Source organism: Myotis yumanensis, unplaced genomic scaffold (assembly GCF_028538775.1).
Source record: "Myotis yumanensis isolate MYYU_CA2020_CCGP unplaced genomic scaffold, mMyoYum1.0.hap1 SCAF_10, whole genome shotgun sequence".
NCBI classification, from domain to species: domain Eukaryota; kingdom Metazoa; phylum Chordata; class Mammalia; order Chiroptera; family Vespertilionidae; genus Myotis; species Myotis yumanensis.
The window spans coordinates 19,392,819-19,417,298 of NW_027223761.1; the positions used below are offsets into that span (position 1 = coordinate 19,392,819).

The 24,480-nt window shown below is 42.3% G+C and overlaps 1 protein-coding gene across 6 annotated transcripts in view; it reads left to right on the forward strand.

Annotated features, from left to right (window-relative positions):
• The window catches only part of CTNND1 (catenin delta 1), a 46,984-nt gene that overhangs the window by 11,909 nt on the left and 10,595 nt on the right, over positions 1-24,480 (forward strand). For 3 of the 6 annotated variants that reach the window (XM_070428053.1, XM_070428056.1, XM_070428055.1), the window contains exons 2-9: positions 11,380-11,498; positions 12,932-13,222; positions 15,672-15,743; positions 16,477-16,629; positions 17,317-17,852; positions 21,473-21,936; positions 23,034-23,217; positions 24,070-24,187. In XM_070428053.1, the coding sequence (XP_070284154.1) occupies positions 13,028-13,222; positions 15,672-15,743; positions 16,477-16,629; positions 17,317-17,852; positions 21,473-21,936; positions 23,034-23,217; positions 24,070-24,187 (1,722 nt within the window). In that variant the 5' untranslated portion in view covers positions 11,380-11,498; positions 12,932-13,027. The remainder of the gene's footprint in view (positions 1-11,379; positions 11,499-12,931; positions 13,223-15,671; positions 15,744-16,476; positions 16,630-17,316; positions 17,853-21,472; positions 21,937-23,033; positions 23,218-24,069; positions 24,188-24,480) is intronic. The other 3 variants (XM_070428058.1, XM_070428054.1, XM_070428059.1) reach the window with 3 other exon arrangements.

Consider the following 24,480-nt stretch of genomic DNA (forward strand, 5'->3'; position numbering starts at 1 on the left):
ATGGTGGGTGACAGAGGGACTGGATGTGTTTTAGCAGAGTCCCAGTATCTTTCAAACAGTGGGATTGGATTCTCTTAATTCTGTGCGGGACACTGGCTAGTTGTAATGTAGCTAACCTTCCCCAATCACATTCTTTTCTCTGCCTCCCCTCCCTCCAGTGCTTTCAGCGTTGGGCCTGATTTGGTGAGAAAGGGAAATGTGGAAAGTTAGCAAAACAGATTCATGCTTTTCCAACCATTGAGTATTCATCTTAAGTCGTTGGGCCCCTCCATTGACTTTCTTCTTACCCATTCATTATTCCTTCAGTGGATTTTCCAAATATGTCTGCAAACAGCTAGAGATACAATTAGAACCAGAACCTCTGCTGAAGTCCTGCTGAATTGTAATCAGTTGGCTGTACTAGTCTCTTTCCTCCCTCACACCCTGGGTGACTATATTTCAGAGTCAGCACTCTTTTTCTGTCTCACCACCATTCGAGGCAGAGAACCTGTCAGGCATCCTTTTGGAGCAGCAGCATTGATCTAGGTGTGTCCAGTTCTGTGTCTCTGGGGTGTGTCTTTTACTTCTCTCTCTCTCAAATATCTCAGAAAGCTCTCCTACTAGACTATTATTTTTATTTGCTTTTGTGTATCCACCTACCACTATAGTACTTAACTGACTGATTTATTTGGTCTGGGCTATGAATGAGGGAGAATCTGATAAGAATACTAACAATTGTAACTAATTTTTCAGTTGTTCTTGAGAGAAAAAGGGAGTTACTCTGATTCAATGCTAGGTAAGAGATCTTAAACTATTGTTTTTTTTTGTTGTTTTTTTTTTGTGCTTCATTGATAAAATTTGCAGTGGCTAGGCCCTACTTTTGAAATTCTGTTCTAAAACAGTGTTGCTAAATATTCTCTTTTCTCTCTAGCCCTGGAATGGCTGACTATTGTGTATATTCCTGCCCTACCTCTTTCTGCCTAGTTATATCAGATTTAGACATGTACTAATTTCTCCTAAGTTGTGCTGTTTTATTTCTTTATTTATTTAAATCGTCACCCAAGGATATTTTTCCGTTGATTTTTAGAGAGAGTGGAAGGGAGGGAGACGGGGGAGAGAGAAACATCTATGTGAAAAAGATACATTGATTGGTTGTCTACAGCACAAGCCCTGACCTGGGCTGGGGATAGAGCCTGCAACTGAGGTACAAGGTACATGCCCTTGATCGGGAATCAAACCTTCAACCCATTGGTCCGAGGGGGTGGGGGCACGCTCTAACCACTGAACACAACTGGTTAGGGCTAAGTTGTGCTGTTTTAGACTTAGCTCCTTTTGCATCATGTACTATCTAAATCAGAGTTTAGCCCAGAGTACTTCTTAATAGATCCAAGAATGATAAGGAAATTAGGAGAAAAGATGGTGGTATATTATGCCTGGAATATCCCTCTGATTGGAGAACTCTGCTGAGCCTTATGCTATGCTTTCTGCAAAGGGAATTGAGCCCTTTGGACAGAGGGCTTTACTTTGGATTTCAAGAAACTCTGGATAACAGAACTTGACTTCTGTCTGCATCTTTGCTTCTGGGGTTAAGGGCTAAGGTCCATTGGGCTTGTACAAGATAATGGAAAAATGTATCTTTCTCCCAGTCTTGGAAGCAGCTGAGAACCCTTATTAGGAAGGGAGGCTTTCTTTTCTGACAAGGTTCCAAATCTACAGCCCCTGACCCAGAGGCGGGGAGTGGTGAGCAAAAAAATGCTGAGGTTTTGTCTTGATCTCTTTGTTGCCAGGGCTACTGTGCAATTCTTAGGGATCCTCCTCTCATTCCCTAGGGAAGTAGGGAACTTTGCTCCTAGCACCTGCTGGTGCCTATATCCTGCCTCTTTGTAGGGTGGAGTCCGCTGCCTTTGTTTGTTCTCTGTGGGGCCTCTTAGGACTCAGCTTTATGCTTGTGGGGGAAAAGTGTTGAAAGACTTGGAGGACAGTGGAAATGGGTGATGGAGAAGGTGACAGAGGATGTGTCCTAGAGTAGTTCTCCAGGTGGGAATATTCCATTGACTGAATCCAGTTTGGAGATCAGATTGGCATGATGAAGCTTTCTTTGGGATGTATTACATGTAGCTGAGCTGAGTATAATAGCAGCAGTAGTTTTAAAATCCCCAGTGCAGTGTCTCCAAAGTGAAGAAACTTGCCAAATAGGAATCTTAAAAATCCCCTTACCCACTCCAACCCTAGATCCACACACAATATCTTTCTGCTGATTTTTAAAGGCCTGAGCTTTGTCCTATGCAGCGTTGGCTTGGGGCTTGGGGCAGGGAGGAGGGTTGTTTTCCCCGAACATGATAAGGAACTGAGCAGGGCAAAGTGGGAGCTCTGGCTGATGATTGGTAGACAGGATGCCCTGGAATGCAGTTGGCCTGCAGCCCAGAATCCAGCACTTTTGTATTTGTTTGTTTCTGGGAGACTGTGGTCTGGTGCTACTGTGACAGGAAGTGAGAAAGCTGGGAGTGGGGAAACGGAGAGGGGCGATGTCTTTGTGGTTCTCCTGTGAAATCTCTTTGTCCTTGGAGAGGAGCTCTGCTGCAAGCCTCTATTGAGAAGAGAGCCGCCTTTGTGTGTCTAATGGGTCTCAGAGCATCTAGCTACTCCGAGGGACTAGGGAGGGTCAATTCTGACTGTGGCCCTTTGCATCTTAGCACTTGAGTTATAGAAATGTGCTCCATCTCTTAGCATTGGGGATCTCACTGAGTTTTTGCATGTGCTACTATTATTTATAGATCTCTAGGATTTAATTAAGAAAGAAATTCTAGGAGATAGATGTTTATGTAATTTTTAAACTACATATTGCAGATATTTTGGAAGGCATTGCTGGGGCCCTACACTTTAGATCTCGTCCTTTCAATTGGCACCCTACTACATCCAGAACTGGAGAAACTACCCATTCTTTGATTTTAGTATTGAGAGGTATTGGCAAGTCTGTTTGCACATAACTAGGGAATGATTGGTAGTTTTCTGGGCCTCCCCTTCTCCCCCCTCTATTTAGACCAGCGGTCACCAACCTTTTGGACCTCATGGACCACCAGTGGTCTGAGGACCACTGGTTGGCGACCACTGCTCCAAAGATTTCCTTAAACCAGCGGTCGCCAACCTTTTGGACCTCACAGACCACCAGTTGGTGACCATCTAGACTGAAATAGCACCCATAGCACTTCTCTGTTCCCCTCCTCCTTCCTTTTTTTGCCTTGTTTTGTCTTTTCCCTGCCCTCCATTCCCGCTGTGAAACGGTCATCTCTTCTCACTGTGGATTGGGTGGCTGAGTCCTTAAACTTCTTGCCAAGCTGGCTGGCCCCAGAGCACATACACACAAACCAGTCTTTGATTGCTGGGAAGGACAGCTGCCCTAGAGGCAGATTGCTAACATACCGCTAGAACAATCCCTCCCCTCTGTCTGATGCTGGCTAGCACAGTCTTCCCTGTTTCTAGTTCCTTCTGTTTTCCACCCCAACACTGATCTCTGCATTTGGTTTAGTAAGATGTCACATTAAATATGAGAGTAGGGATAGTTGTGATGAGAGTTTCTTTCTTGATGTGGGGGCGATTAGAAAAGATGGCATATAGCCAGATGTCTAGAACAGGCGTTCCAGTGGAAAGTTAAGTGGCTTTGTACAAATTTTGTACTTGTACAAAGTAGTACTACTTTTCTCCTTGCACCATCCCTCCTGAGTTCTTGTTACTTATAACATGGGAAATCTGAGGTAGATTGCAAGCTATTCTTCCACAGAATTGTTCTTTAACGTGAAGGTAAGACCAGAGATCTAGCTGCTTCCACCCCCATCCTCTCTCATCTCAGTCAATTCAGCTCTATTGGAGTTAGAATAACTTTTAACCACAAGAAGCATAGAAACTTCATGTTCCTTTCACTCTGTCCAGGAGAAGGAACATGGACTTGGAGTAGAACAGATGCTTTTCCAGCACTTACTGGTATATGGCTTTGGGCAGCATTTTGAGTGCTTCTGACATATAGTTTAAAAAGGGACCAGTGCCCTGGCCAGGTATGCTCAGTAGTTAGAGCATTGGACTGAGGACCAAAAGGTCTTGGGTTCGATTCCTGGTCAAGGACATGTAGTACTTGGTTGGCTGCAGGTTTGATCCCTGGCCCGGTTTGGGGCATGTGCCAAAAGCAACCAGTGATGTGTCTCTCCCCACCTCCCCCTCACCTTCTCCTTTTTTCTTTCTCAAAATCAATGGAAAAATATCCTCGGATGGGGATTTAAAAAACACCAAAAACCGACCACCCCCCCCCCCCCCCCCCCCCCGCCCCAAATAGCCAGCTTCAATCCCAGGTCTTTGTGCATACTGATTTATGTTTCTCACATTGATGTTTCTCTCTCTCTCCAACCCTCCCTCTGTCCCTCCCTTCCTCTCTCTAAAAAAAAAAAAAAAAAAAAATCAATAAAAGAAAGAAAAATAAATAAAAAAGGGGCCAATATTGCCTCAGAAGTTGTTGAAAAGATTATGTGATAACATATAAGGGGAGATTAATAATTAACAACTCACAACTTTTCTTCCCCTGTAAGGTCAGATTTTTTTTTTTTAAGATAGGGAGAAACATTTTCTTCAGCTCTCTGTCCTATAGATGAAATAGTACCTTCACACTTCCTCTGATTTCCTTGTTGCTTGCCTCAGAGGGAACTATACTAAACCTGATGGAAGGGGCTTCTTGTTGCTCTCTTCAAAGGGCTCTGAGGAAGCAGGACTGTGTAAATACGACTCAGTTACATGCTCAACTTTTCCAAGTGATCTTCAGATGATGGGCAAAGAGATAGTGGGAGTGGGAATGCCATAGATAGAAAGTAAGGAGGGGTTGGGGGTGGTAGTTGGTGAGAAGCTGCCTCTTTCAAAAAGAAATGTGGAGCTCAGGTGGGTGATCTCTAGTAAACCCTAAGGTTAAGTTTTTTTTTTCATGAAAATTTTTTTTCTCCCCTAGGGTAGGGTACGAGGTGTCCTAGATAATTTTAGAATTTTTCTTTTATGACACAAGAGTTAAATAAATACTTTTCCATTTTGATTAGACTTTTTCTCAGTGCCCATTGTGTACCTGACCTCCCTCTCTTTTTCTTCCTCTTGTAGGAGGAGAAAGGCAATTGGCCTCTCCCCTTCCTCCAGTCTGACACCTCCCTCTGTTTTTGCCCCTCCCTTTTATCTTTGTTTTCTTATCGGCCTCTCCCTACAGCTCTACTTTCTCCTTATAAGGCTAAGTGAGGCCCTTTTGGCAGAGTTGCAACAGGGATCCAGGTAAGTAACTTAGTGTGCCTCAGACCCTCAGGATTGAGAGAAAATTCTTTTATCTGTCCCAGAGGGCTTTGGAGAGGCATGTGGATGATGGGGGAGGAGAAGGAGGAGGCCTGGCCTGAGAGATCAGAAGGACTTGTTAGACCAGTCCTGTGTGTGTCATACATGCTCTAGAGAGAAGCAGGTTTAGTTGCTTTCCATACCCTTTCAGTCCTGGGCCCCCTCACTAGCTAAGAGCCACACCCTTCCTTTGCTTCAAAGCTAGTTTGGCATTAGCCATTTTAGTATGTTATGATTTGGGGTGGGGTAAGGGAGGGGGTTCCAGAATATTTGAGAGGGGAAAAGAGAACAAGAAGAATGTTCCATCTGGTTTCCAAATTTGGGGTTAAGATGGTGGACGTGATTTTTAAAAAATTTTAAGTCACAGTAAAACTTTAAATCCTGTCAGATAACTTTGGGCCAGCTCAACCTCCTTTTAACAAGGAGTATTTTAAAAACTTATATATTTATTTTGCTTCTTTTCTTTGAAACCCCAAGTAGATAGAATGTATAATTCTTTGAAAGACTTCCTTAAGTCACCAGAGAGATTCATGGTAGACACAGTGAATCTTTGTCGGAGTGAAACTCCTTCAGCTAACCTTTTGGATGCCCTTAAGGGGAGAGAGAAGGAGAGCCTAGCATAAAAAATCCACAGGGAAGTTCAGAAATTGCTAGCACCTAAACAAGGCCATTTCCAGAATATTAGTATAGTAACTATGAGAAGTGCTCAGTTGAAATGAGATTGTGAAGTAAGCAGAGTTCTCTTTAGTCTTAATGCAAATCATGCCAGGTTTTTAGGGTTAGTGCAGAAGTGAGACTGAAATACTAGAATTGTCTGACTGAGTTTCTGGAACATCAAATGGTGGTGGTGGTGGTGGTGGGGTGTTACTTAGGCTTTGGACTATGGTACAAGCACTCCTTGTGATAAGAAGCTATGGAAAAACTGTTGACAAAATATATTATTTTAAAACTAAAATGGCAATTTTCTCTTGTGGTTGAATAAGAATAATTGCTTTGAATTTTGGGACAAATGCCAGTTAAGGCAAATTAATACCTGTTAGATATCTAGAAGACCTACCTACCTTTTTTGGCTTGAATATATATAATGTAGTTCTGTAGTATTACAGGTACTATATATAAGTATATATTTTTTTATTGATTTCAGAGAGGAAGGGGAAGGGAGAGAGAGATAGAAACATCAATGATGAGAGAGAATCATCGATTGGCTGCCTCCTACCTCCTGCAGCCTGGGCATATGCCCTTGACCGGAATCGAACCTAGGACCCTTCAGTCCACAGGCCGACACTCTATCCACTGAGCCAAGCTGGCGAGGGCCAGGTGCTGTATTTTATTGGTCAGTATTCTTCAGTAGGAGGGGGCTCAGTGTGCTTTAAAAAAGGCAATTTAGCCGAAACCGGTTTGGCTCAGTGGATGGAGCGTCGGCCTGCGGACTCAGGGGTCCCAGGTTCGATTCCGGTCAAGGGCATGTACCTGGGTTGCCGGCACATCCCCAGTGGGAGATGTGCAGGAGGCAGTTGATTGATGTTTCTCTCTCATCGATGTTTCTAACTCTCTATCTCTCTCCCTTCCTCTCTGTAAAAATTCAATAAAATATATTAAAAAAAAATAAAAAAATAAAAAAGGCAATTTAAAATCCCTAGGATGACAGAAGAGGAGTTTTGCTTATCATTGCTTTTACAGGAAGAGCATAACTTTGTGATATTGGTTTTGATTTCATAATGAATAAATAGGAAGAAAGGAGGAAAGCTAATTTTGGGGCTGGCGATAGAAGATAACATTTCTTTCCTAAGGACTCAAAGACTATTTTGTGGGGTTTAGAATTCTTAGGACAAATAATTTTCTCCTCTTTCCTCAGAGGCTTGCTTGCCTAAGTCTGGTCATATCTTTGGATATACTTCCCTGAATTGCATGGAGGTACAGAGAGGTTCAGAGTCACCCAGCCTAAAATTTTACATATATCAGCCCATTAAAGCTAAACTCTGAAAAAGTAATAGAAATTGAAGCTTACAGGGGTTATAACTTCTCTATGTTCTCACAGCTAGTTTTTGGCAGAATCAGGACTTGAACCGAGGTTTTTTGACCCCTAGTCTGGAGTTTGATTTTGTTTTTCCCTTTGGGAGTGTAAAGAATTCCTGTAGTCTACACGACTACTGTAGATGGGAGAGGGGAGCATGTGGAGACATATCTTTTATTCAAAGGTTCTACCAACACCACCAAAACTCTAGTCCCTTGTGTTGCTATTTCTACTATTATTTGTATTAATAGCTTTCTGTATATCAAGACATTTCTCTTAGTACTTTATGTGGATTGTCTCATTTAATCCTCATAACCACCCTATGTATTTTTATTTCTCCCATATTACAAAAAAACCCATGGCGTTTAGAGATTATGGTACTTTGCCCAAAGTCATATAACTAAGAAGCAATGGAGCTGGGATTTTAGCCTAGTCAATTTGATTCCAAAGTCTGTTCTTAATTGCTAAGAACTGTAATTCCTAATTATATTCTATGGCCAGTTTATAGTAGAACAAATCATTATAGGGATTGTGCTCCTGGCAAGTGATTCTCGCCCCCCCCCCCCCCCCCCCCAACCTGGTTGCTATTGTTCAACTGTTTGGTCCTTCTGGGTACTTGATTCAATTTAACTATTTTTGGTTTGGAATTCTTACACAAGAGACTGAATATTTAACCATTGTCATTACTTGAATGCTGGAGTCTTGCTGTAGACTCATAGGACCTGTGACTTGTTAAGAGAAAAATTAGGTATTTCCAGAAAATCCAGTCTTAGGGAGTAGCAAGGCTCATTTTATGTGCCCTGTCCCCTTCACTTTGGGAGTTCCATGATCGTCTTTTTTTAATGAGAGCAAGTGTAATGTATTTGAAAATATTAAGTGGCAAACCTGGAAAGGTGTTATGTTGGCCTGGACTCATAAGACCTTCTTGACTCAAACTATCAAAGTCAGTTAATGGTTTACAGATTCTGGTCTGATACACACACACACACACACACACACACACGCGTGCGCGTGTGTGTGTGTGTGTGTGTGTGTATGTCTATATCTATCTATTTATCTATCTAGATATATAATAAAAGGCCTGTGGCCCTAACGATAACGACCAAAGACCAGTGTGTGTGTGCGCGCGTGTGCGCGCGTGTGCGCGCGCACGGGAAGGGGGGGGGCGCGGCGGCGCACTATTTTGTGCGCTGGGCTTCTAGTGTGTGTGTGTATGGCATCGAGAAGAATCTTTCCTTAAGTCTCTGAGTTATGAGGCAGTGTACTTAACACATTTCGTACCGCTCAGGAGTTTTCTCGTGTTTCGCGCGCCATCTGTTAGGACCACTCACGAGTGTTCTCGTTTTTCACGCCCATGGAAAAAGGAGCGAATCTAGATACTTACGTAAATTTTGTTTGGTCCCTCTTCATAGAGGAAAATGTTTTACGCAGTACCATACGTTAAAAAAGTACTAGGAACTTTAATTGTTTAATTGTTTTTGTAAATAAAAATGTTATAATTATTGAAAAACAACACCTAAAGTGCATTATGATAATTTAGATAACGTGCAGTTTGCCCAAAAACGTGCGGTCCCTGGCGTATGTCTTAGAGATTTCTATGCAGTACGCAATGTGTTTATAACTTGCCTAATTCCTTCATTCTCTTCCCCAACTATGCTTTCTTTTTCCTCCCATTTATTTTCATTCCCCTACTTATATCTTTTATGTAGACATGTGGATGATCCTTTAACCCAAAGATAAATGGAACCCCCCTCCTTTCCTGTGATGTTGAGGGGAAATGCTCTCAAGGGTTGTAGGGAAGAAGGGCTGGACCATCCATCTCATACTGGACTGAATTATTTGGACTTGACAGCATGCAGGATAAAGAGAACACAGACTGTGAAATGGCATAGATCTGGGATTAAATTCAAAACTTGCTATTAACTGAGACCTTGGTTAATTTTTTCACTTAGAACCAGTTTTCTCATTTGCAGTAAAACTTCCTTAGGGTTGTTGTAAGAATTGCCAGGATAATATACATTCAGTAATTGTTAGTTCTTTTCACCTTAATTTTCTCCTTGGTAATAAACTGCAAAGGTCTCCAATAAGTATTCAAGAACTTACAGCAGAATTGTAATGTGATGATGACTGCCAGACCCCAGAGAAGCACTCTATGTCCCAGAAACACTGGCCTAGGTGGGACCTCCTAGTAAATAGAGTTGGAGTAGGAAAACAAGCTTATCCACTCCTTAGAACCCAGTTATGCTCTTGATTCAATTATTTTTACCTACTAGTTCACAAAATACTTTTGGGCTGAGGCATTACCATTATTAAGTAATGTAATGGGAAGATAGAAACTAGCTCTTGAAACAACTTAATACCTCATATTTGTATAATATACATTATGTCACCTTATCCTTACAGCAACTCTGAGTTAAACTGGGCTAGTGGTATTGGGATTTTACTGAGAACATGGCAGTGACCTGCTGCCATTGTTGGCTAGTGGCAGAGCCAGGACTGGGACCAGACTTCTGACTTCTATTCTGGTCCTACACAGCCTCTGCTTCTACTCTCTTTCAGGCAGAAAATCTCTCCATGCCTAGGAAATCTGAATTTCTTTCTACTTAACTGTGCTGTCTTCTTCTTCAAATTATAGTCAAGTGGTCAGCTTTTAAAGCCACGAAGCTAGGAAAAGATACTGCTTCCTGACTTAGAGTCCTGAGTAGTTTTCCTATTATTCTTCCTAATTCCCTTTATTGAATTAAAGTTGTGAGGGCAAAAAGTCGCCATTTATGGAAGGGTGACAGACTATTTCTCTGTGTAGTGGGGAGTGTTGTCACTGTATGCCCCATAGTAGTGGTAGTTTGAGCTTTTATTAGCAAAGAAAATTACAGGGTACAGGCTACCAGAGTGGTAACTGCAGTTCAGGCCCTGTTGAAACCCAGAAATGGAAGAATCTCTCCTGAACTCAAGAGTCCTCTTGGTGTGGAAGGTTCATAGGTCATTGTAATAGTGGATATGGCAAGTGCTTAAAATGAAATGGAGATGAAAAGGGAGCAACCTTTTTTAAAAATAAGGGTACTTATTAAAGCCATTTGAGTATCCTGTTGGAATGTAGGGTGAGAATATGAAAAAGTAACAGTGGGTTTTGGAATGAAAAGAACAGAAGTTGATAAGTAATTGTGGGAGCCTAGAACTGGAAGTGGGAGGAATTTAGAAAAGGGCTACCACATTCTTGGATTTAGGGACTGGATCCACTGGAAGAAGTCTGAGCGATGGAAACTTTAATAGGGAGTTTATTGAGCACCCATTTATCAGTTACTCTGGGTACTCTTGCTTGCTGAATGCTCCCTATACAGGCATACCGCATTTTATTGCATTTTACAGATGTTGTGTTTTTCACAAATTGAAGCCAAGACCCTCCACCAGCAAAAAGATTACATACATCTTGCTTTATTGCAGTGATCTGGAACTGAACTGCAGTATCTCTGAAGTATGCCTGTATAAAGCAAAGAGGCCCAAATGTGCTTGGTAGGGCTCTGGAGAGCGTGGGAAAGGGAACTGAAGCAAAGCCTAGGCTAGTCTCCACATGTCTTCCCTACTATACTATTGCACTGGTTTCTTAATATCTTTGTGGGCATGCTGGGACTGGGCTTTGAGGTTTCTGTCTTAGGAGGGGGAAGGGCATTCCAACAGCGTGTTTGTTTTTTTTTTCCCCCCTTTCCAATTTGGTTGCTGGGAACGGGGTAAGTGAATTTTTATTCATATTATAACCTGCTCCTGATTCTGTATATAAGTACAAGTAGAGGAACCTCTGATATGACAGTAGGATCCAGGTTTTAATGAAAGCTACATCCAAGGTCCAGGTATCTGAAAACAGAGCAAAGTCCAAAGGACGTTTGTCATATTAAGCAATTCCCAGTCATATTTTCAGTTATTCCCTTTCATTCCCAGATTGTCTTTCTCCCAATACCTGCCCATGCTCTTTTTATTTTTGAATGCATTGGGTATGTTTATTTCTTCTCTCATTTCCATTTTTCCTCCAAATATTTCTGCAGCTCTCTACTTCCTGCTTCCTCCTTGCTGTGGTGGCTGGGATGCTTCTCCCATGATTTTTCGAATCTAGACTGGGCTGTTCTCTGTGTTAAAACAATCAATTACGACCTTCTCTTAACAGGTGTGTATGGAAATATGTTTATTAAGATTAAAAAAATTTAAGTGTCTTTTTTTTTTTTTTTTAGGGGTTGATGAGAGGGTGGGGGAGGGGAGAGGATTTGCCTTTCAACATGGTGTGTTTTGGACTGGCCATAAAGTCTGCCATAGCCAGCATGCAAGAGAGAAACCCCATTAAGCCCAAGATTATGACTACAATGCTCCTCCATTTACTAGCCAGCTTGCAGTTTATGTAATATGGCATGGGAAATGCTTCATTCCTATTTAACTATCATTTATTTTATAAGTAGTACATATAAACCTTGTAGATGTTTTGACATTACCTTGAGTTTAGAATAAGTAAAGAGGTAAAAATATAGTCTGTTTAGAGCAGTGGTTCTCAACCTTCCTAATGCCGAGACCCTTTAATACAGTTCCTCATTTTGTGGTGACCCCCAATTTCATTGTTATAAATTGAACATAATTAAAGCATAGTGATTAATCACAAAAACAATATGTAATTATATATGTGTTTTCGGATGGTCTTAGGCGACCCCTGTGAAAGGTCGTTCGACGCCCAAAGGGGTCGCGACCCAGAGGTTGAGAACCGCTGGTTTAGCGCTTCTGCTGAATAACAGGTGTAGGAAGTTCGAGGCATTGCTTGTCTGAGATTACAATATGAACTACTCTGAGGGATGGTTTCCTAGTTTGAGCCTAATGTTTCTTTTCTTCCACAAAGAGCTAAAGGACACTGAAAATTGTGCCTTTTTACACGGAGGTTTTTTTAGTGCCTCTCTTGCTTTCTTGTCTCTGTTAGCCAAGGCACATGTTTTGCCCCCAGTACTGTAGTATAGTTTTGAAAAGTAGAAAGGCTCCTTCATAAATGTATTAAATATGAGGGCCTTAATCTTGTTTCCCAGCTTTGTTGGTGGGAAGTTTTTTCTACTTCACTTTTTGTTGGTCTTTTAATTAGCATATTCATTTAGTATATTTTGCCACCAATGCAGCAGTTTCAGTGTTCAGTTTTGGGTGAGATATTAAGATTTGTAACTGTCCCTTTATCTCTAGAAGTGGCTTGCCCCTTCAGGACAGTGTTTGTTTATACAACTTCCATTAAGTTGATGCCAGCAAAATTTTCCAGGGAAAAAGAATATAATTTTAATCTCATGTCATGACTACAGTACTTAGCCACATTCTTCCTCTCCTACCAACAGTGTAGAGACTGGGATCTAGTTGTACCTTTCAGTAGTTATTTCTGGAGGGGTATTAAAGAGGGTAATGGGCAAAGGATCCTGCTTGAGCAGACACTGGTGATGGGCTCTCAGACTTGGTGGTGGCTTGCTTTCTGCACTGCAGTGAAAACCACAAGAGGGCATCTTTGGCTCTGGGATGAATAATTCATCTGTCTTCTCTGACCTGTGACCTTTTCTCTCCTCTCTCTTACCTTCTCCCCGGTAGTGTGAAGTGAGGGGGGGCCTTCTCCCTCCTTCCTCCTCCCTCTGTGATCCAACTTCCTTTTTACCCCGCCCTGCTGCGGCTCTGCCCCTTACCTTCATGGACGACTCAGAGGTGGAGTCGACCGCCAGCATCTTAGCCTCTGTGAAGGAACAAGAGGCCCAGTTTGAGAAGCTGACCCGGGCGCTGGAGGAGGAACGGCGCCACGTCTCGGCGCAACTGGAACGCGTCCGGGTCTCACCACAAGATGCCAACCCACTCATGGCCAACGGCACCCTCACCCGCCGGCATCAGGTAACCCCTCTCTCCATCAGACCTGCAGGTAGGACTTTAGCCTGGTCATAGAGAGGCTGTGATTCTTCTTAGGAAACTACTTTCCTCATGGTAATGGGCTGTCCAGAGCCCATGCTTTATGATGAATCTTTACAAGGATGACAAATACTGATTAAGAGATAGGGAATATTGCTGCTCTGCTGAGTTGGGTGCACTTATTTCTAGAAGCATCCACCTGATTTCCAGTTTTGCTGGAGTGGGATTTCTGGGTTGGTATGCAATTCAATTAAAAAAAAAGTTTTATTGACTTAAGAGAGAGAGAGAGGAAGAGCGAGGGAGAGAGAAACATAGATGAGAGAGAAACATCAATTGGCTAACTCCCTCCTGGGAATCGAAACCTGGGCATATGCTCTGACGAGGAATCATCTGGTGACCTCCTGGTTCATGGGTTGATGCTCAATCACTGAGCCACACCAGCTGGGCTGGTATGCACTTCTAATAATAGTAGATCATATAGTTTGGAGTTGTACTCAGGTTACTTCTGTTTTCTCTGATCTCCTATCCCTCCCCCTTGGTATCAGAAATTCAGGAAGGTAAATGCTTGCTTGTGGTCAGGGAAGTTGGGCACCTTGTACTCTCTACTCCAATTCAGTCTCCTTCAGGGAACAGTATGTACTCAGGAGGTGTGGCAGTGTTCATAAATTGTGTATTCCTGTTCCATATTGTTCTTGTGTGCTCTTTTTGTTGGCTGTGCAAATCATGTCTTGGAGGAAGGGGTCATTGTTAATTTTGTTGGTTAGAGTTGGAGAGGGAGCATCATGCTGCAGTTTAACCCAGATAGCCACAGGAGCCAGTGGTCTCTGGGTTGGCTGGCTCTGTGATGTGACTTGGGAGAGTTGGTGTTAGAAATAAGAAGTATCTTACCGAAACCGGTTTGGCTCAGTGGATGGAGCGTCGGCCTGTGGACTGAGGGGTCCCAGGTTCGATTCCGGTCAAGGGCATGTACCTGGGTTGCGGGCACATCCCCGGTGGGAGGTGTGCAGGAGGCAGCTGGTCGATGTTTCTCTCTCATCGATGTTTCTAGCTCTCTGTCTCTCTCCCTTCCTCTCTATAGAAAAATCAATAAAATATATTTAAAAAAAAAAAAAAAAAAAAAAAAAAAAAAAAAGAAATAAGAAGTATCTTGTGTTTCTTATGGTTTCTCTAGTCTGACTTTGCTATGATGTAATCTGTCTGAGGTTTTGTGTGTGTGTGTGTGTGTGTGTGTAGGTATAATCTCTAGGCATTGCCTGATAGACTGCATCTTAAGAGATCTCTAATGGGAACTAAGAACAGTGTTCATGCTTCAGTAGCCCTTTTTTACTGATTTCTTAAGTATTTTTAAGACAGAGAAGACAGAATTCCTATTGGGGGATGGTCAGGAATTTGGAGGCAGTATGTTTGTAACATTCCTAGGATTTCTATAAACACCAGAATAGAGGGTTAGGGATGAGAGGCATATATTGAAAGGGGAGAGCAAGATTGCTCAGGCTTGGAGGTGGTGGGGAATTCCAGGATTTATAGTATATAGTTTCCCTGTCTCTCTCTTTTATTTTTAACTTCTACTCAGCAATGAAACCACACCCTTCCTTCTTCCTGAAAATAATGTTTAACTTCCTCTCCCTACAGCATTACACACTCTATGTAATGGGAGTAGGGTGGGGGAGGAGTCTCCCAAGGTGACTGGATCTCACTGTATTCTATTGGAAGAAGAGCAGTCAAATGTATTTTTATGTAGTATAATGCCAATAGTCTATTTCCTATTGTTTAAGACAGAACAACGTAAGGGTGACTTTTTTTATGTGTTCTGTGACTTCAGTAATTGATGATGAAGATGTTGAGATATCTGTTTGCTTGAGGGGAGTTGGGGGTACTTGTTTTCTTCCTTTTTGGAAAGGGAGACTCATAGCTCTTGCTTCTTTCTTTAAAAAGCTGCCTGGTATGGGAGTTTCCAGTAGTAGTAGAACAGTAAAGAAGGCTTTTGGAAACTCCCCAACCTAGCCTTTCTAACTTTCCTTATATTCGTATGGCTTTCCAAAAAGATAGTGTTCTGGGAAACTTATCTAAGTCCCTGCTATTTATTTGGCAAGTAGTTTAGTGTCTATTATGTGCCAGGTACTGTTCAAGGCACAAGGGGGTACATTATTAAACAAAACTGGCAACCCCATTCCCCCAAACTGTCTGCCCTCATGGAGCTTGCATTCTTATGTTCCAGAGACCCAGTCTGCCAGAGTTCCAGGTCCGATTCCAATTTTGAGAAAGTGCTAAGACTAAGGAGTGATGTGGTTCTTTTACGAGTACTGACAGAAAGACTCCAGGCCACAAATATCTTCTTGAAAGTCCTTTTCCTGTTTGGAAAAAAGATCATTTGTGTTTGATAGAGCAAAGGAAGGCCACAAAATGAATTGTCTTCTTGTGGGCTATGTTTCAGAACGGCCGGTTTGTGGGCGATGCTGACCTTGAGCGACAGAAATTTTCAGATCTGAAACTCAACGGACCCCAGGTAATTCTTTGGGTTTAAGGTCTGGGTTGCATTATGTATATCTTCATACTTCCCCAGCCTATAAAAGCATATTGGTGTCTTGTTAAGTGCCTGGCACACTGTAAGCGCCCATTAATTGGTTTCTTCTATTTAGGAAAATAAAACAGTAGAGCTTCAAAGAATATATGTAGTTTTTATTTTGGAATGAATTTCAATGACCATTGATCCAGTATTTGATCCCTCAACTACTATATCCCCTTTCTAGAATGGGTGTGTGTCTACTTTGTAGAAAATCCTACCTGAACTCTGGCTGGTCTTGAGCCTTAGGCAATACCTGAAGGGTAACAGAATTAGTCAGAAGATGGCTCTTACTGAGATTTTCTGGTTAATCTTAAAAGTTCTTTTTTGGGTGAACTTTTTTAAAGGACCACTCAGATGTAGATGTAGCTGCACTTAGCACAGTTCAAATTCACTTAAATGGCCAGAAATGGGAAGTGAAATCTTCTGTCTCTGTCACTTGGTTGTTGATAATGGCTATAGTTAATTCATTTCATGTTTGTTAGAACTGGGAAATTATATCTCCTGCCTTTCTGTACAAGTTCAAAAGATGGGGACAGCCACCCCTCTAAAGTCCTGGGGCCCATAGAAGATGCATTAGGAGTCTCTATCTTCAGGAGACAGTACTCCTCATTGGGATGGATTGTTACTATATATGGCTTAACAGTAACTCTTATCTTTTTTCTCTTTTCTATAGGATCACAGTCACCTTCTCTATAGCACCATCCCCAGGATGCAGGAGCCAGGGCAGATTGTGGAGACCTATACGGAGGAAGACCCTGAGGGAGCCATGTCTGTTGTCTCTGTGGAAACCTCGGATGATGGAACCACTCGCCGCACAGAGACCACAGTAAGCTAAGATTTATAAGGTCTGGGATTTGTATGAGGTCTTCCTATGGTTTCTATTAGGGGAGGGGTTAAGCACTTAATTAAGGTGGATGAGGGCTACTGATCTGTAGTGAAAGCGAAAGTGATCTCTGTCCAGACATAGAAGATAGATGAGATATGGGAAGATGGAATGGAATGGAGAAGAGAAGGTGTATCAAGATCTACAGTAGCTATCCTTATAGGCATGCTTACTGCAAGGGCAGTTTGCCTGCCTCGGGACTTCCTATACGGTGGGGAGAAGGATAAAGGGCGGTTGTAAGGCATTTCTATGTAAAGTGAGCTGGAGATAGGGCTTCTTTCTCTTCTTGGAATGGTCTAGAATTTAAGCTTAGACTCTACACTTCATTAATTTTTCTTTAAATCCTCACCCCAAGGACATTTTCATTGATTTTTTTTTTTTTTTTTTTTTTTTTTTAGAGGGGGCTGGGGAGAGGGAGAGGGAGAGGTAAAGAAACATCCATGTGAGAGAGAAACACTGGTTGGTTGCCTCCCCCACTTGCCCTGATTGGGCCAGGAATTGAACCCACAACCTGGGTATGTGCCCTGACTGGGAATTGAACCCGAGACCTCTCGGTGTAGGGACGATACTTTTACATACTGAGCTATGCTGGCCAGGGCTTCATTAATTTTTCTTTTTTCTTACCTAAAGGTCAAGAAAGTAGTAAAGACTGTGACAACACGGACAGTACAGCCAATCCCTATGGGACCAGATGGACTGCCTGTGGACCCTTCATCAGTTTCTAACAACTATATCCAGACACTGGGTCGTGACTTCCGTAAGAATGGCAATGGGGGACCTGGTCCCTACGTGGGGCAAGCAGGCACTGCTACCCTTCCCAGGAACTTCCACTACCCTCCTGATGGATATAGCCGCCACTATGAAGATGGTTATCCAGGTAGCAGTGACAACTATGGCAGCCTGTCCCGGGTGACCCGCATTGAGGAACGGTATAGGCCCAGCATGGAAGGTTACCGGGCACCTAGTAGACAGGATGTCTATGGGCCACAGCCCCAGGTTCGGGTAGGTGGGAGCAGCGTAGATTTGCATCGCTTTCATCCAGAGCCTTATGGTCTAGAAGATGACCAACGTAGCATGGGCTACGATGACCTGGATTACGGCATGATGTCCGATTATGGCACTGCCCGTCGGACTGGGACCCCCTCTGACCCTCGCCGACGCCTCAGGTAGGCAAGAAAAGGGGAAGGAAAAGATAGCTCTTCCTTTTCCTTTTTATTATCTTATGGTCTCCTTTCCTTTGCTTTTTCTTGTGGAAGTCCACCTGTTCTTCCCTTTTCTGATTTAAATAAGTATCGACTTGCCTTTTTCCCTTTTTATTTATTTATTTATTTTTTAAGATATATTTTATTGATTTTTTACAGAGAGGAAGGGAGAGAGATAGAGAGTTAGAAACATCGATGAGAGAGAAACATCGATCAGCTGCCTCCTTCACATCTCCCACTGGGGATGTGCTCACAACCCAGGTACATGCCCTTGACCGGAATCAAACCTGGGACCTTTTAGTCCACAGGCCGACGCTCTATCCACTGAGCCAAACCGGTTTTGGCACTTTCTTTCCTTTTTAAAAAGTTATATGTTCTAATGATAGAGAACAACTTGTGATGATTATTGGTCTATCTCCTAAACTGTGGCCGTTGCTTCTCTCCAAAAGTTTCTGTTATTTCTGTCTAACATCTGGCCCCTTTGGTGGTAGGGAACACCACAAAGGAGCCTGGTGCCTGGGGCAAGGGAATATTCACTTGGTTCTGTGAATTTCTTCAGCTTCTGGTTTGTTATTAAGAACAGTGTTAAGGGTTTTAGGCTTTCAGGGTCAGAATAGACAGGTACAAAAACCTTCTCTGTTGTGGTTTTAGTCTTAAGTTAAAAACAAACCTTGATCTCACAAAAGCTCTGTAGGTTCTTATAGTTGCTTATAAAGTGAAACCAGGGGTGGTATCCTTAGAGGGTGGTACATTATGGACACTCTGAGAGGTCAGGAAGCAGCTGTCCAATCTGACTTTCCTACTCTTCCGTGGGGATTCTTTGGTATGAAAAAGGGAGTGATTGATGTTTGGACTGGTAAATAGATGGTTTGTCTTGAGATAATGTTTGAGAATGGGGGCTGGCAAACCTTTTCTGTGAAGAACCTTTGCAGGCCATATATAATTTTTGTTGTATATTGTTATTGTGGTAGTGTTCTTTAAAAAATATATATATATTTTTATTCATTTCAGAGAGGTAGGAAGAGAGAGAATCATTGATTGGCTACCTCCTGCACGCCCAACACTGGGGATCGAGCCCACAACCCAGCATGTGCCCTGACTGGGAATCGAACCGTGACCATCTGGTTCATAGGTCGATGCTCAACCACTGAGCCATGCTGGCTGGGCGAGGTGGTGTTTTTTTTACAGTCTTTTAAATATAAACACCATTTGTAGTTCTGGGCTGTACAGAACAGGTTTGGCCCATGGGTTGCCAGTCCTGCTTTAGAATAAATCAGAGGAAGTGTTTTCCAGTTAAAGGGAAATAAGAAGTAGGGGAGAAGATTTGTGGATGTCTTGATGGTAAGTATAGCCTAGCAGCTGTTGCTGAATTTCTGTATGAGGTCATGACCTTCTAAAAAATGCCTTTATGCTCACTTTCCTCATATTAGGTAGCTTTGGTTAACAGTGAACTGGGTTGGGCCCAGGGGTATAGGCCCCATTATCTAAACCTGAGTCACTCCCCTTTCAGGTAACTTGGACTTCTAATCCAACTCCCATGTGACTCACCTTTTATTCTTGGGTGTGGGGGTGGGCTGGGGGTAGGGGGTGGGGCAGCAGACCTCAGATGGAGCAATGGTTGATAACAGCTATCATCTAAGGAGTCTGCCCAGGGTGTTGGCTCCTTCTGATTACTGACAAGTCTGCTTTTTCTGACTTCCTCATTAGTAGAGTGATTGGGCTTAGGTGGGTGTGGATGACCAGGTCATTCTCTGCTGTCCCTTGTTGTGACAGTTGACATAGAGAGGGTTTTGGGCCTAGTTCTTGGGTTTGTTCCAGGGTGGCACTGGACTTGGAAACCTGCTTGACTAGAAAGAACATTTGTAGCTTCCTGTTCTGGGCCGAGGAGAGTAATACAAGGTCAAACAAAAACAGTAAGGCATAATGATTAGTGGAAAAAGCAGTGAACCAGAAGATTTTAGTTCTAGTTGTGCCTTTGCCACTGGCTCTGTAGCCTCGAGCAAGTCATTTAATCTCTCTGGACACAGCCTTGTTATTGGTAAAACAAAGGAAAGAATGTCATGATCCACTGCTTGTAAAGAAGGACCTATTTCTTGAGTGACCAAAATCATGGTTATTGTAATTACTTATATTAAAATAATAATAAAAGTTAAACATGCTCACTCCAAAATGAGAAAAAACCCAGAAAAGCACACCATTACACTAGTACTTACTGTTAACACTTTGGTGCATTTTCCCTTTGAGTTCTTTTTCCTATAACATGTAAACAGACTCTGACTTTATTTTTCCCCTACTAAAATGGAATCTTACTAATATACTGTTTAGTAGCCTATTTTAAAAATTTAGCTATATAACCTGTTCATTTTGTTTCAATGACATTAAATGCTTTGTTCATCTAAATTACTGTTGAGTGGTTGTTGTTGACAGCTATAAGGCCTTCTGCTTAGGCTAACCTTGAGGGTTTGGTGACAGTGGGAGTGGTTTTGTGGAACAAACAGTGTGCTTATTTGGAGAGTTCCACACAATGGATTCTCCTCTCTCCTGTGGGAGCCACAGTGTGAGATGAGCTCAACAGATAATGGGTCTATTCCTTCCTGGTGGTTATGAATAAATGATAGTGTGGCAGACTCACCCTCTAGTGGTTGTTGTTAGTACTGAAATAGGGATAATCTCTCTACCTTCAGTTGCTTTGTCTGTGTTCTTTTTCTTAGTGGCTGGGTATCTAAAATGAGATAGTGATCAGTAGTCTCTATTTTGACAGAATTGGAGGTATTGTCTTAGAATTTGGGGGCTGGAAATCAGCCCAACATATTTGTTGAATAGCAGAGGTGACCTTGGGATGAACTGTGAAAATTAATGTTCAGATTTATACCTCATATATAACCAGATCCTCATATGATGTAGGAAGTCCTGTACTGTTTTTTTTTTAAAAAATGTTTTTTATTGATTTTAGAGAGAGGGGAAGGGAAATAGAAACAGATGAGAGAGAAACATTGATCAGCTGCCTCCTGCACGTCCCCTACTGGGGATCGAACCTGCAACCTGGACTTGCACCCTGAATGGGAATCAAATCAGTGACCTGTTGGACATTTGCCCTGAATGGGAATCAAATCAGGTCCCACTAGCTATTTCCTGTGTGTAAATGCCTCATTTCCTATTTAGTTACGGGCTTATAATAAGTGTTCTCAGGCATTGTTTGCTGACTTCACTGTGGCATTTAGTCAGTTGCTTTGGTTAACTGCTGTCTGAAGCTTCATTTCAGTCTATCCAGAGAAGTTAAGCTGTTGGGTAACATTCACTGCTAAGCAGGGTTTGGATCTTGTTTTGTGATTAACGTCTCTGAATGCTTGTTAACTTCATAGGAAGAAAAAAGATAGTTTTAATTTAGTTGGAGATGCCTTTAAAATTATTATTTTATCTCATTAAGAAAAATTGATCGGTATATCATTTATGCAAAGTAGAGATAAGATCTAGTGTACTAGAATTGGGGTTACTCCTACCATAAAGAAGAGGAGGTAATGGGAACACTCGGGAAAACAGCTTGATATATCCCTTTTTTCCTCTTGGTTCTTTCAACACTGCAGGAGCTATGAAGACATGATTGGTGAGGAGGTGCCCTCAGACCAGTACTATTGGGCTCCTTTGGCCCAGCATGAACGAGGAAGTTTAGCAAGCTTGGATAGCCTGCGCAAGGGAGGACCCCCACCCCCCAATTGGAGACAGCCAGAGCTGCCGGAGGTGATAGCCATGCTAGGATTCCGCTTGGATGCTGTCAAGTCCAATGCAGCTGCGTACCTGCAACATTTGTGCTATCGCAACGACAAAGTGAAGACTGACGTCCGGAAGCTCAAGGGCATCCCAGTACTGGTGGGATTGTTAGACCACCCCAAAAAGGAAGTGCACCTTGGAGCCTGTGGGGCTCTCAAGAATATCTCTTTTGGGCGGGACCAGGATAACAAGATCGCCATAAAAAACTGTGATGGTGTTCCTGCCCTTGTGCGGTTGCTCCGTAAGGCTCGTGATGTGGACCTCACTGAAGTCATTACTGGTAAGCTGTAGGTCTAAGTCTAAGGGAAACTGCTAGGTTAGGGTCACTGTTACCACTGGAGATGTCGAGAGCTAGAAGGATTTCCAGTCTTTTATACTTTTGATTAAAGGTTGTGAACTGGTGGTCTTAAGGTCAAATTCATCTCACAGGTTTGTTTGGGTCATGCAGGGTTTTAAAAATTTTAAAGAATTTGTTGCTAATGTTTAAAATTCAGAAGATTTTTACTTAAAATTCCCAGATTCTTGGCTTCTGTTAACAATATGCAAGAACTGGTATCATTGGATCTATTTTGCTACCTGACAGTAGTTGGTCTGTGCTGATTAAGGTCTATGTTCTTTAGTTTGCAATAATTCCCAACACATTCTGTTGTTCTGACCAATTGCCATGAGTTGTTGCATAAACATTGAAGCTGAGTATCATTGCCATTTGTTCATGTTCTTAACAATTTCTTTTAAATATCTGCTTATCCTGACTCACCTTTCTGGCATGTGTAGACATTTGAGCTGGTGGTCCTTTCTTTAGAAGAGTGACTTTTCAGATTGTGGGTTGTCATTTGTTAGTGTCTATGGAACACAATTTGTAGATCACAGGCAGCATTCCAAGAGAAAGGAAGGAAGGAAATTGCAATAATGATTGGTTTTCAGTTGGGGGCAATCTTGCACCTCAGAGGACATTTGCAATGTCTGAAGACAGTTTTGATTGTCAGAACTGGTAGTGGGATGGGGTGGAGAGTGCTAACGAGTAATGACCAGAGAAACTGCTGAGTATCTAACAATGGACAGGCAGCTCCACACAACAAAGAATTATCTGGCCCCCAAATCCAGCATTTGAGAAATTCTGGTGTAGATACCTTAGAAAGCATTGCTTATAGTAAGAATTGTTTTATTAAACTGTTTTATGATATGTGTGTTTGTATTGAGCCATAATGTAAAATACATTTCTTACTATGGGTCACAAACAGAAGCTTGACTCTCATTCATTACAAGATATTTAGTCGCTGGGGAAGACTGCGAAATGATGGAATAGGGGATTCTCTTTGGCATGCTTCAAGCATATTTTGGGTGCTGAAGAGCTGTCTGACGAGTTGTCTCTGCCAGGAACCCTGTGGAATCTCTCATCCCATGACTCAATCAAAATGGAGATTGTGGACCATGCCCTGCATGCCTTGACAGACGAAGTGATCATTCCGCATTCTGGCTGGGAGCGGGAACCTAACGAAGATTGTAAGCCACGCCATATTGAGTGGGAGTCAGTGCTTACCAACACAGCTGGCTGCCTTAGGTAACACAAGGGCTTTGAGAGTATGAAGATTGAATTTTTGAGGACTAATTTAAATTTCTTTAAAAAGAAAGTTCACATTCTTAGCCTGTCATTCAGCCTCCATTCTGTCTATATTGCAGGCTATGACTCCAACCTGTCTTTCTACCTTTGTTGCTACTTCCTTGTGTACCGCATACACCCATGATGTTGGTTACTTGCTGTTTCCACATATCCTCCTCGGTTCTGTGCCTCTTTGACTTTGTTCATTTAAGTTGGTAGACATTTGTTTAGTACCTACCACATGTTAGGCACTTGTCTAGTCCTGTGTTTGTGCCCATGCTTTCAATTATCTGTATTTCAGGTCAGGCTGTGATCAATGCAACAAAAAGAATACAGAGTCCTAGCAGGGTGGGGGGTGGGGTGAGGAAGATCGGTTTTTTTTCTGTTTGTAGTGCCCTTCTCTCCTTATTTATCATTTGAGGCTAAACTCAAGTGCCTTTATTTTTTGAAGGTTTTCCTGATTTCTTCTTACATTCTATAATTGATACAATATGTTCTTTCTTTCTGGGATATACTCCTATGTGCTCTGCCCCATTCTTCGTTTGTACTTCTATACAAGAAGCATCTATTCCATCTTAAATTATTGTGGTTGGTATACTTTATTGACACCCTCCCTGCCCCCTGCCCCTGGCCTGGTTCTAAATGTCCTGAAAGCAGAGTATCTTACTTAATTTCAGTTGCAGTGCCTTGCTTATTATGGGTATTCACTATTTGTTATAAGAAAGGTAGTGAGAAGACTTGTAGATGTTGAGGGATCTTCAGGGGAGGATTTCTGGATTTGAGTCATCTTGCCACCTCTCCGTTTCCCCTTAGGAATGTAAGCTCAGAGAGGAGTGAAGCTCGGCGGAAACTTCGGGAATGTGATGGTTTAGTGGATGCCCTCATTTTCATTGTTCAGGCTGAGATTGGGCAGAAGGATTCAGACAGCAAGGTAAGTTAATGGCTGAGTGAATTCCACTTAAAACAACCATGAGGTACCTGAAATGCATACCTGTTATTCCAGGCTTTTGAATAATATTAGATACCTAAACTAGCCCCTACTCCCTAAAATGGGTATTCACTTTAGGAGAAAAGTGTTTTTTAGAATTTTCTTCACCTCTATACCTTAAAGCTCTTTAGCCATACTTCCAGGGTTGTACATTTTACTAAGTAGGAAAAAGTAAAAAGCTTAAGGAAAAAGACCCTAAGTTTTGTGCCATTCACCAAATGTGTCATTCCATTAGC